This window comes from Cyphomyrmex costatus, unplaced genomic scaffold (assembly GCF_001594065.2).
Source record: "Cyphomyrmex costatus isolate MS0001 unplaced genomic scaffold, Ccosl1.0 scaffold43, whole genome shotgun sequence".
Taxonomy (NCBI): Eukaryota; Metazoa; Arthropoda; class Insecta; order Hymenoptera; family Formicidae; genus Cyphomyrmex; species Cyphomyrmex costatus.
The window spans coordinates 616,377-629,377 of NW_017278534.1; the positions used below are offsets into that span (position 1 = coordinate 616,377).

The following is a 13,001-nucleotide window of genomic DNA, read 5'->3' on the forward strand; positions in this document are numbered from 1 at the left end:
TATATATATAATATACATATATATATAATTGTGCATTTTTTCAGGTAAAATTATCAGGCGTTATCTTCTTTAACTTTGGCCCACCTGAGGAACCAACTGAAAACAAATAAACATTTAAAATATAAAATTAGATAAAAAAATAGATACGAAAGCAATCTAGGCATATTGCTAAGAATATTATGTACTTTATTGTGCGAATGTAACACACAATACTGTACTGTCTTCAATAAATAGTTCGTATTTATGAATATGTTCAAAACGGTCTATTTATTTCATGAAAATGTCTTTCCAAAAAATGATACAATTTTATAAAAAGTGGAAGGCATATATTAAAATAAATGACTTTTTATTATGTTGAATGTTACACGATTTTTTGTGATAACAATTGTAACATTATATAATGAATATACATGTATGTGTACATATATAAGATATAAAATAAGGTAATGAACTTCGACTGTTCTCCGTGCTAAAATATGAAAAAAGTTCGTATAACGTGTGTACATACATATGCTCGCGCGCGCGTATGCACGCACACACAAAAGAAATCAAAGCGATTAGAGAGAGAGGTTACTCTTATTTTCATTTGTATATAAAAATTCATTTTTACGTAAAAATGAAAATAAGAGGAACAATGTCCAATGACCTTGATCTTGACAAATATTATTCAAAGTATGATCCTGAACAACATTCAAGAAGTTTTAGCCGTCAGTCGGATACCTTAGGTAATACTAATGATGGCGCGGTATTATAACTTTTAAGCTGTTTGCTTGAAAAATACTTGATAAAATTGATCTTTATTGTAGTGTTTTGAAAAGTTCTTGGCAGCAGCTATAAAGTTTATTCTACAATTTGCTTTCTGTTTCCTATTTCTTGCTTTTTGCTATTTTTTACGTCTTAGACCTGGGAAAAAATGTTTCATGTATATGTATATATAGGTGTACAAGTTTGCTTATATAAACATAGACGTATTTTATATATCATTATATATGATTATATATATAAATGTATATAATCCACATATATAACATTTTTTCCTAGGAAGGTTATAAAGCTCCAAAATATCTCTTCTTTGTAGAAATAATAATAAAATATATCCTACTGTACAGTCAATTGTTGTAACAACAGTTACAAAAAAGTTTTGTTCTTGCACAGATTTCCCAAAAATCCTATATTAAAAGAAAACTGGCGCATTGCTGCTGGAAACCTATCATAGAACAAAGTCGGGATGGATTCCGATCAAAATTGTTCAATTATTCCTGAGATTTCTATTGTGTTTTTTTTAAGGAAAAACAGAACAATTCAGTAATAACTCACTCTCACCATCGTGAATAATTTCTAATGGAGATTTTAAACTTTTTTTTATTGAAATTTTATGTTTAAATGATTTGCGTTGCTATATGTGTAAATGCAAGATAGCGGATTTTAATTCCAGCCCTTGTTACGTCCACCATGGTTGTTCGCAACTTTTACAAGCGACATTGACATTAAAATGCGATGGCAAATGCGCGCCTTGCTGGGCGGTCTTATTTCGCCGCGTGCTTGCATTTGACATTTGACTATTTTCATAAATTAATAACTCGTTAATCATTGCGAAAATTGCAAAATGATAGAGGACTTTTCTTCTCGGTTTAATTCATTCTGTCCCTATGCGATAATTTTATCATTAATTGTCAAAAACACACACACACACACATATATATATGTATAAGTAGCTATATTACATTCTCTCTCTATATATATATAAATTTATAATTATTTTCGGGATGCATCAGATATCCGAGAAATATTCAGTATCCGGTTGAAATTTTATATTAATTGTTTGCGTCAAGAATGCAAAATTTTCTTTTTAGCTAAATTTCTTGCACAATTTATCTCTCTTTCCTCTTTCTCTTTATATTAGAATAAAGAAAATTTTTATCGCTATTTTTCCCTTGCTGCCCTTTTTTGGAAGCCATTTTCCAGATATCAGGCAGAATATCCTAAGAAATGTCCAGTATCCAGTCCGAAAAATTAACTGAATTGACTGAAAGTCTGATATCTGAAAATAATGTGACACCAGATAGTCAGTAACCAGTGATTTTAAGATCTGATGCATCCCTAATTATTAGATATATCAATATATATTAGAATTTATAATATAGTAATAATAGTTGAATAATAGTAGAATAATAGTGAAGAGAAAATTACATTTTGATTTAATGAGATCGCGCTATTTCCGAGAAAAATTCTAAAATATCCTGTATAGTAAACTCGAGTGTTACATTGCTGTCTGGATAACAGCGTTGTATTAGTTCTTCAATGTTCCTATACTGCGCAATAAATTCATTTTGCATCTCGCGCCAAACAACCTGGAAATTAAGAATTTAGAAGTAGATTATAAAGACGAGGAAATAATTTTCATGCTTGTAAGGATTGTTTCATGTTTATAAGGATTTACAATTACCATTAAATCATTGAAAATGTATTACTCATCTTTCACATATTCTACATACTTGTAACAAATTTTCCTCTTCGCATAGATGCTTCTCAACTTTTCGATACAAATTCTCCAAACCTTTCTTAACTTCTCTCGCTGGATATTCCTTCACTACGCGTCGCAACTCTTGTTTGCTAAAGGCCATCTGATAACTGACTTCAGATTCTTTCACACCGGCGCCTACTTTGGCTTGTACACCTTCAAAGAAAAGCTGAAAAATAAATATTCTTAAATAAACAATATTAAATATTAAATCTCATAGAATCTATTCCTAAATAATATTTTTACAATCATAAAAGTATTTTTATTATAAATGGCAATTTACATTAAGTTTCTCAAGAGGTCGTCCAAAATACTGCGTAACATAAGCACGAAGCGCATCTTGATACTTTTGCTTGGCTTCCTTCCGCTCGTGATCCAAAATCGAAATTTTTAGTTGTGAGAGGAGATCATAGAGATGATGAAAATTTTCTAAAAGTATGACAAATTATATATAATAATTATTAATAATTGATTAGTAATTTTATTACACTTTTTAATTACCCATTTTTATGACTTCCTGAGGCGTCTTGTGATGTTCTCGACTGTGAATAACAATAGCTTCGAACATAGTGCTCACAAGCTTCGTGTACCATTTCTCTAGATCAACCTTTCTATCAGAATTGCGGAAAATCTTCTCCGCGGTTCTCGCAAATGGTCCAAAATTCTCTATGTATGGTAATATACCACACTTGTGTCGACGATTAACTTTTGTATCGCACAGTATAGACTGCAATTGCGCTTGCATGAATTTGTCAAATGCTCGTTTTATGTGAATCAGAGTGGATGCAAATGTCATCGATAAAAATGAACCGGTATCTTGAGCAGACATAACGTGCTGAGATAAACGCACTAATACGTACATACACCAACTGTAAAAAATATATATGCGTACAAACAAACACATACAAACATATATATATATGTATATATATATATATAAGCAAGAGTATATTAAAAAGATTATAATAATTAAAATTCGTTTATTTTAAAAACTCTGAGTAATTTTAAATGCAGAAGTTCAAAGTTGTCACAAAAAAAGAATTTTAATTTCCCGATTTTTCAATATTTCCTAGATAATATAGTGGAGAATTTTCCATAACCAATATCAAATATGTAATCTTAAATGAAGAAAATAAACCGAGAAATGTTTAACACAAATGAGTGAATTTGGATACCATCATGTCAGTGCCTATTATTTTTGTGTAAATTTTTGCAATTTCTAATTCAAGCAAACTATTCATCAATTATTTGAATTTTATAACAGTCAGACTAAAGTAGAGGTAACATTACAAATTAAATTGACAAGCAATTTAACCAATAAATTGAAATTCTGGGTTCTTTTATATTTTTCTTGACTTTTCCAGGCCTGTAATAACTCTGGAAGTCATTGTTTTCAAAATCCAACTCACAAGCTATCGATTTTGTCCAGGAAACCGATAAAGTTATTCAACTCTGTTTCTAATGATGGGAATATCGCGGCCATAGTTGCACGAACATCTTCGTTCACCTGACGCTCCAGTCGTTTGCTTGTCGACGAAGTTACCGATCCGGGACTTGCTGCACCGTTGTTAGCATTCTCTATTTCCTCCATCTCGCTACTCTGCACAAAGCAACAGACATTCATAGTCATAAGAAATGGTAAAAATTTACCAATATACTTACTTTGGAGGGTGAGAGAACAGAATCCAATTGAAGAAATGAGACACAGAAGCCTTGTTCGGCTAGACATACTGGCTGCATCTGCGAAAGTACGCAATTGAGAACTGAATCTAAAAGATTTCCTTCGTCCATCGGAGTCCATATTTCACCACTCAGCAAACAGATAGGCGCCGGATTAAGCAAATCTTCACCCTTTTGACCACCAGACCTCGATGTATTTACTTAAAACGTACCTCCTTATTAATATATATAATTTACGAGAATGATATATGCAGAAGAGTGCTAAAATATGCAATTGTAATCTAACTATTAAGGCTTTTAAATGCACATCGTTTCATTTGTCATTTATTTATTAATTGAAAATCTATTGCAGAAAATTTATTACTCTACCTTGCAGACGTTTGCTAATGAGCTTATTTTTAGCTTCCTCGAAAAAGCGCTTCAGATCTCTCTTGTACAATTTGCTCATAGTATCAGTATAGACCTTAGTTAACTGTACAAAGGCTTTATTGTCTAATGCTTTTAACAACTGCATCAATTCAGTATATGGTACGAGCTCGTGATGAACTCCTTGATGAGTTGGTAATATTAAATCCGTCATGGAAGTAGACGTATCTCCAATATCGTTACCCTAAAATTTGATTAAAAATTGAAAAATAAATTTTGTTATAATTATATATATATATATATTCTTTTCTAACTTATATAACATATATATATATTTTTGTTATATATTATTTAAAAGAGATGGAATATTAAAAACAATCATAAAATTACCAAGTGTATAAAAAGATTATTTAAATGTCTAGCAACAATAACTGAGAATTTTGCTTTAAGTTTGTCCAATCGCCTTTTTTGTTCAGTAACAGCACTTAGTTTGTCCAATCCTGGTGGAAGAGGTGCTGTTATAGCTTTTAAAAGGGCTGTACCAGCAAGGCCAAGCTCTTCTCTTTTGCCTGGAAGCTCTGCGTCATTTAAGGTACGTTGGTGTGTTGCAGAAATATCTAATTGCGACTTGGGGGGGGGAAAAAGAAAATTATATAGTTTCATATTTTTAAACAAACCAAAATAGAATTTGATAGGAAATTCTGATTAAAAAATTGTGCCATATCTTCATGTTTCTTTGTCAAATTATTGTAAAGATTATATTTTACATATCATATTAAATTTATCATTTAAATCTTAAGTTATTTGTTGTATAATGCAATAAAACCTATTACTTATTTTTAATATAAAAATAAGGCTATCTAGCATTGTTAAAATAAGAAAATAATATTTAGAAAATATTAAAAACTAAACAACATTAAAATTTCATTTTGAAGACCGTGATATAAACAACACTTCATTAAAAAATAAAGTTTACTTAATGTAAATTTAGTGCATTGCAATTTTGTTAAGTCCTTAGACAAAGACATAATAATTTAATAAGAAAACAATCTATAAACATATGTTTATCTTAATATTTTATCGTTTTGTAATTGTAATAAGAAAATTAATTTCATAACTTTTAATTATATTATGTTCTTTTTTTACTTACAATCACTAGATTTAGCTTATCCAGCAAAAGCCTCGCATTATTATTCGCTGTATGTATAGCTTGATTTTTTTGACCAACTCGAGCCATAACTTCTCTTATTCTTCCTAAAGCTTCATCATATGCTGCTAGTCGCGCTTCTACGATAGAAGCTTCAATTATTGCTGCATCTATACTGTTCATCAGTTGTGTTACTCTCTGCTCTGATGCTAAGACTGAATGTACATTTTCCTAAAGAAGAATAAAATAATCAGTTTAAAATTAACATGAAACTTATAAGCTTACAAATATTACATTTAAATCTAATTAAAAAGTGACAATAAGAGACCAAGGTAGTGACAAGACAGAATCTTTTCTCTCTACATGATGTGATAATTAAAGATGTAGGTACACACCATATCCAATAATAATATAAATGTCAATTGCATCAAGGTGTGAACTCTGATAACAAATTGAGTCATATTTGGAATCTATTAACAATAAAAGACAAACTAAACAAAACCAGATATTACCAAAGAGAATTCAAATTTGAACACTTATCTTACAGATTTACAATATTGACCTTTAACTATACATTACACTTAACATAATTCTCGCTATCAAACGAAGAATTTATCATCGGACTTCACATCTTGATGCAATTGATGTTTATATTATCATTGGATATGGTGTATACCTACATCCTTAATTATCACATCATACGCAAAATAAAGATTCTGTCTGACCACTATCTTGGTCTCTCATTGGCTGTGTTCCAAAATTGACTGCCAGTACTGAAAACCTATAGTGCTCGTGACATAAACTATAGATTTTCAGTACTGGCAATCAATTTTGGAACACAGCCATTGTTACTTTTTATTTAAATTTAAATGTAATATTTGTAAGCTAATTTTCATATTAATTTTAAATTGATGAAAACACTGTGAATCAAAATGTCTTTATATTATATTATATTATGTTAGCTATTTATTAAATAGTTAAAAAGCATCTGAATATTCTAATATCTTGCTTGCTCATATATTGATCGTTTTAATTTTGATATTTTACTTTGAAAAATGAGCATTATCTGATATTATACTACTTATATTTATGTAATATTAGATTAGGAAAAGTCCTTTTACATATATGTAAAAATCACCAAACTCACAGAAACTAAAAAAATACAGTAATCTTTCAAAAGTAAAGATTTTAAACTTTAAAACCATTTTTTAAATTAGAATTTTGTTCATTTTTAATGAAAATATTGTAACATAATCCTTTCATATATGTATATGACTTTTTCCTCAACCCAATACTTTTTCTATAAGAGAAGTATTTATTTTACCCCATCAAGAATAGATAGATCTTTTGAAAGAGTTTCCATAAAAAGCTCAGCATTGGAAACAGCATATTCACAATTTTCCATCATTTGTTTTAAATCAGCAGCTTCCTTTTCAGTAATGGGTTGGTAATCTGAACTAATAGGTGATGCTAAAAGATCTAAAAATTGTTATTATTTAACATAATTACCTATTAATTAAGTAGAACGACCAATCATTAAACAATTTTTTGTAAATATAATTACATAAAAAAAAGACATTAACAATTGCAAACTTATTAAATTGAGTAATAAAGACATACCAGGTGTAAATGTGATACTGTCACTTTCCTTCAATGCAGTTGGATCAATCAACCATTCTTTGGGAATATTTTTAAATTCTGGCCTCTGAGTTAAGCTACAGGAATAAGTATATAAATTACTAATAAATGTTCGCCTTTCTTGTGCATTAGTAGATGACCATTTGTAAACTTTATCAATATGCATCTCTATGTCCATTGAATCATTTTTCACACCATCTATGATTTGTATATCGCCCAGAGGCCATGACTGTTTCTTTTTATAAACATTTTTATCATTCTTTTTTACTTGATACAATATAAGAGATCCTGGAGTGTCTGTCGTCGTAGCAAGAGACAGAAAACTTGTCTTTTTCTTTTTGTAAGCTTTGCTAACATAGCATACACTGAGTAATTTTTCATCGGTAAGAGTAAATACCTCCCTTTGCAAAGTATGTCGAATAGCTGCCATAGCTAGAACTTCATTAATCTATATAGTTTATTATATTCTTTATTAATGTTCTTCTTTATTATTACTTAAATATTGTTTACTTATATCCTCCATTTCGGAATAGCTCTAATTATTTACAATAGTAGAAATAATATTGATTATTTATAAACAATATTAAATGTTACAGATTATATTCCAACACTGTCACAGATTAATTTGGTATTTACATATTTAAAACATTCATGTCTGATTTTGATAAAATTAAGCTCATTCGACGCGTTTTTGCACGAAACGGAATAATCTAGTAGAAAAAAGTATCGTTCTGCCCCGCAAACTGAGAGTTTTCTGGAGCAAATTGTCAGACTCCTATTCAGGTTAGAAAATCTGTCACAGCTACGAAACCATAATCGTAGATCGTAGGGTGCGGTATAATGCTTCGGGGAACTTTGACTGACCAATCAGAAGAAAGAATTTTAGTAACTGACCAATCAAAAAATGCTTCAAAACATTCGTAGTATCAAATGGACCGTAGCGTCTGTTTTTTATGTCTGACCAGTGTAGTATAATTTGAATTTTAATAAAGTGAAATAGGTATATATTTGATATTTACCAAAGAGAATTGGATACGTAGATATATAATTTCAAAATTAATATCGGGTTATGGATTATCCAGCTATATTTCCGATTGATACAAATTTCGAATATATAATACGAAAATCAGAACCGCAAAAAATATGCTTCGGTTCCGGACAGTCACGCGATACTTCTCGAAACAATCTGAATTTCTTCATGAGATATTATACCGCAGAAAATTATTCCAACGTAGGACCCGGCTCTTATAACGTTTTGAAATCTTTTAACGCCATTAAAACCAAGGTACAAACTTTTATATTAGAGACTAATATTATTTTAATATTAATTGTAAGTATATAAAATTATGTTCATCTGTTGATCTCTTCTATATAGCCGTGCTGTTATAGTATCAGCAAAAGAGGTTACAGCGGTCTCGCTCGATTTGCCAAGCCTATCACTTACAATACTTATATGAAAGATTATATATCATCATCCGATTATGCTGTTCCTAAGCAGATTAAAACGCAGAAATATCCATTTCTGTCTACCAATAAGAAAAGAATTTTTGATACCAATAAAAATCCAGGGTAGTTAAAATTAATTAGTTAAAAGAATAGTATTTTGTATATTTAGGGTGGCGTTCCACTTAACGTTCGCAACGATCGCGTCTATCATCTCATCCTTATTTAATATTCGATTACAAGAAGGACAAAAATGATACTCGCGAGCGTTGCGAACGTTAAGTGGAACGCACCCTAGATGTAGCAAAATATTATTTCACGAAGTAAAGATAGTGTCACATAATTTTCAGGCCCGGAACTTATAATGGTAGTAAAGAGATAAAAGGTATTATATTTGAACACAGTTTCGGTAGTAGAGTTAAAATGCAACTTGGTGTTGATTTTAAATGTTGCAATCGTAATACAAATATTTGCAAGATATGTGGTAAAACACCAACCGGAGATTACTGGCATTTAAATAATAAAATATTCTTATGTAGAACCTGCATGATAAGAGAATGTCAAGAACAAACGAAATTTAAAAGGAAGAAACTTGAATTATTTCGTGTAAGCTTTTATATAGCTTTATTAGATTAAATCTTTCTATTCACTATCTTCCCTTTGACTCTTTTTGTGTACATGTATGTGTAATAGCGTTTTCTCTTTGGATCATGATGTAAAACCGATTCTATGTATTATATAGGCCTTCTACAATAAGCTATTACCTATAAGTTTTAAGTATTAAATCATAAGAAATTGATCACTCATAGTCGATTATTCTTCTCACATTCGATTGTGATTGGTATAAATTTCTTATGATTAAACACTTAAAACTTAAGTAATGGCTTATTGTAGAAGGCCTATAACGCTTGCGACGCTGCAATGCGACTAAAACCCATTCTACAATCACGTAAACGTAGTTGTAAGTGGCTGTAATTGTAAGAATTGACTAATCGCACAGTTGAACATTTTTTCGTATTTGATTGTGATTGGTTAACTCGTACAACTACAATTATTTACAACTAAGCTTACACAATTGTAGAGTGACTTAATTTAAGGCAGCGCTACACTGAGTTTATGCTTTGAGTCTTTTAATCCTAAAATTTTTTAATTCAGCTAATAAAGTTACAATTCTAACCAAAATTTGTATTCCATTGGCTGAATTTTAGCATTTTAGAATTAAAATCGAGGAATGTGTAATCATAATCAACTTGCCGTTTTTTTTTTTTTTTTCGTAAAAACTACATATGTTATTTGTTTGGTTACACATTTCTGGATCCAAGAACTCGATCCGAATTCTCGATCGAGAAATGTGTAGCAGCTGATCAAATTGCCGTTTTTTTAAATGTAGTTTTTTTTAGTAAAAACTACATGATATGTATACACTATATATGTGTCAAATATCCGCTACACACACAAATTTGTTAACTTTTAGTATACTTAATATAGAGAATATATAATAATAAAAAATAAACAGAAGTATAATAAAAAGGATCATCATCGAGAAGTAAACATTTCAACGAAAATTTTGAGCCTTTTTAAAAAATTTTATTTCAAAAATTGAAATGGGTAGAGGGCGGGTGGCCGATTTTATAAGAAATGAGAATGTCCTCTGTTCCACACGCACATACGCATATACATACATACAGTGTCAAGTGGGATAAATTTTGGTCATTGTTTTTTTTTCTAGAAAGTGCCAAAAAGATACGAAGGCTATCTTTAGCTATTTCCGCTTTTTTTAAATAGAATTGTATAATTCTTTTTTTTTACACAATATAATTCCTCTAATTATTCAACATATAAAATATTAAAGTAAAAATATAAAAAAACTGATAGTTTATGAGTTATATTTAATATTTTATATATCAATATGTGTGCTAGAATAAAGTACCATATAAAATATCTCATAAACATTATTAGTTTTTTGATATTTTTATTTTAATATTTTGACATGAAAAAATATTTAGAAGAATCATAGTGTGAAAAAAAGTCATACAATTCCATTTTTTAAAAGTGGACTTGATCCTTATATCTTTTTAGCGTCTACCTAGAAGAAAAACAGTATGACCACAATATGTTTCCCTTGAAACCATTCCACTTTCATCTGAAACATTTTTCCTTATTATAAGAAGCAAGCAAGAAATTTTGGATGCTCGAGTTAGCTGGGACATCCAGTATACATAAATGTAATATGTAAATAAATAGCTAAACAGACAGAAATGATTAATAAGATATGTCTGTGATTGAGCATCAAATTATTAAATTGCTTGTCAATTTAATTCGTGATATTATTACAGTTTAATCGAATTGCGTTTCAAGACCAAAAATAATTTCGGCGCGCGGTTTAAAAAAAACTACATATACATATAGTATATATTCACACAGAATCATATTTCAACATTAAAGTTCTAGTTTGACCGTTTAGACTACTTATTTTCTAATTACTGTGTAGTCACATAACGGTTCTACAGAAAACTTTATATTGATTAATTAATTTTAACGACATGGATTTCTTTTATTTTATGGACTCAGAGGTGAGTTTTTTACCAGAGAGACGCTCTGTCTTGTTATTTACATATATTACTTAAAACGTAGTTTTATATTCTTACTAAAACTATGAGAAAATTTCACAAACGGTTATCCAATCGCTCGACGAGCTCTGTTGCTTCTCGGAAAAATCTCATCTTATTTCTTGACACAACCGTCTATGTCTTGATTTTTTTTTATTTTAATTGTAGTTTTGACAGATTTGTTGCGTTAAAAAATTTTATACATCTGAAAAAGGCTTAAACGTAAAGCTGAAACTTGTATACGATATCGTAATTAATTTTTCTTATAAATTTTTATGTTTATAGTTTTTTAAACTTTATAATTTTTTTTGCATCTAATATATTTATTTATGTCTTAATATAAACATTTTCTTGATTTGCAGACGATTCTAATTAGCCTTTTTATACCTCTCTATGTATGTTGAATATATCCTGTAATCTTTCTTAATTGATTAATTAATTTAATTATATATTTGCAGAAAATAAGAACTTGCTCAAGTATTCACATTCATGAAGGCACTGATGCAAAGATATGGCTAATACATCCTATTGCATTGAAACAATGGACACGTAGAGAAACGTATCTTTCTGCTTATTTAAAAGATTAAATCAGATATACTATATAATTTGTTCGATTTCAAATTATATGATCTTTTAATCAATACCATTCTCCTGCCATTCTCCTTAATTTTGCATGAAAAAATTTTTATACAGATTGAATTTTTATTTTAGTCTTTATTATTTTATACATTGCATTATTTGTAAATTATATAATTAAATATTATATACACAAAGATTATATAAAAATACGCGTACATTATACATGTATATTAAATATTTCAAATAATATATAATAGTTTAAATATTCAGAATAAAATTCTCAACACACACATTAATATATTTATCTTATATTATTATTACATATACACGGTCATCAGTCAGTAACAGTTCTGAGTCAGTTCGAAATAAAGTATTTTCCTCAATGAAAAAAAGCATGTACATATAATAAATAAAAAATTTATATTAAATAGAAGCATTAATTCGTTTAAGTATATTTTTAGTTTCAGGGGATGAGATTAGAACATTGGTGAAGCTTAGATGTGAGAATTTGGAGGCAAATAAATATTGGAAAGAGGGGACGGATAGCGCGATTGAGTGTGTTCTGCGAGAATGGAAAAAATGACTTAGAACACTATGTGAAATATTGTGTAAAAGTAAGCGTTTGGTTTCAAAAGTTAGGGAAGAATGCAGAGGAGCTTATAAGGAAACTTAAGAATGAGAATCTAGGTAAAGCGAAAGGAGAAATTCTATGAAAGTTGTGGAAAGAAAAGGAAAATAGTCATAAGAGAAAAGAGGGAAGGATCAAAGATAATTGTAAAGAACGCGAAAGAGTTAGTAATAGAATAGGATAAGGATAGGAAAGAGTAGTTTGTTTTAAAAAAAGGCTACTGGTTTATTTTTAGCGGAAATGAGACTATGAAAATAGCACAAAATGTTCAAAGATATATAATAGGATAAAAAGAGATTAATTATTACTTGTTTTGTTATATCATGTTACTAGTCATAGGTTAAGTTTAGGATAATAGAAAAGATTGTATGTGTGTATGGATCATGAATG

The 13,001-nt window shown here is 29.3% G+C and overlaps 3 protein-coding genes across 3 annotated transcripts in view; 2 read left to right on the forward strand and 1 right to left on the reverse strand.

Moving 5' to 3' along the window:
- COX7B (Cytochrome c oxidase subunit 7B) overlaps positions 1-177 on the forward strand; it is a 1,621-nt gene extending 1,444 nt beyond the window's left edge. The window contains exon 3 of the mRNA XM_018544285.1: positions 45-177. Within this exon, the coding sequence (XP_018399787.1) occupies positions 45-110 (66 nt within the window). The 3' untranslated portion in view covers positions 111-177. The remainder of the gene's footprint in view (positions 1-44) is intronic.
- A 1,974-nt stretch (positions 178-2,151) lies between these two features.
- Positions 2,152-7,782, reverse strand: Sec3 (exocyst complex component Sec3). Its single transcript, XM_018544226.1, has 11 exons — positions 7,335-7,782; positions 7,039-7,193; positions 5,718-5,945; positions 4,958-5,194; positions 4,571-4,811; positions 4,184-4,401; positions 3,931-4,121; positions 3,023-3,390; positions 2,805-2,950; positions 2,496-2,690; positions 2,152-2,351 (listed from the first exon to the last, which is right to left on the reverse strand). The coding sequence occupies exons 1-11, from the start codon at positions 7,780-7,782 to the stop codon at positions 2,199-2,201; spliced, it is 2,580 nt and encodes an 859-aa protein (XP_018399728.1). The 3' UTR covers positions 2,152-2,198.
- Positions 7,783-8,387: 605 nt separating this feature from the next.
- Positions 8,388-12,052, forward strand: LOC108777415 (uncharacterized). The gene is made up of 4 exons (XM_018544290.1): positions 8,388-8,637; positions 8,728-8,921; positions 9,146-9,401; positions 11,863-12,052. Exons 1-4 carry the CDS (start codon positions 8,422-8,424, stop codon positions 11,989-11,991), a joined length of 795 nt encoding a protein of 264 aa, XP_018399792.1. The 5' UTR covers positions 8,388-8,421; the 3' UTR covers positions 11,992-12,052.
- Positions 12,053-13,001: the final 949 nt, after the last annotated feature.

Excerpts from the sequence above, each read along its gene's own strand:
- Sec3 (XM_018544226.1), bottom strand. The coding sequence starts at position 7,782 with ATGGCAGCTATTCGACATACTTTGCAAAGGGAGGTATTTACTCTTACC. Across the intron at positions 5,946-7,038 it reads ATCTATCTATTCTTGATGGG|GAAAATGTACATTCAGTCTT; the intron begins GTAAAATAAATA and ends ATTCTTCTTTAG. Across the intron at positions 4,122-4,183 it reads CTGTTCTCTCACCCTCCAAA|AGTAGCGAGATGGAGGAAAT; the intron begins GTAAGTATATTG and ends TGCTTTGTGCAG.
- LOC108777415 (XM_018544290.1), top strand. The coding sequence starts at position 8,422 with ATGGATTATCCAGCTATATTTCCGATTGATACAAATTTCGAATATATA. Across the intron at positions 8,922-9,145 it reads GATACCAATAAAAATCCAGG|GCCCGGAACTTATAATGGTA; the intron begins GTAGTTAAAATT and ends CATAATTTTCAG. Across the intron at positions 9,402-11,862 it reads AGAAACTTGAATTATTTCGT|AAAATAAGAACTTGCTCAAG; the intron begins GTAAGCTTTTAT and ends ATATATTTGCAG.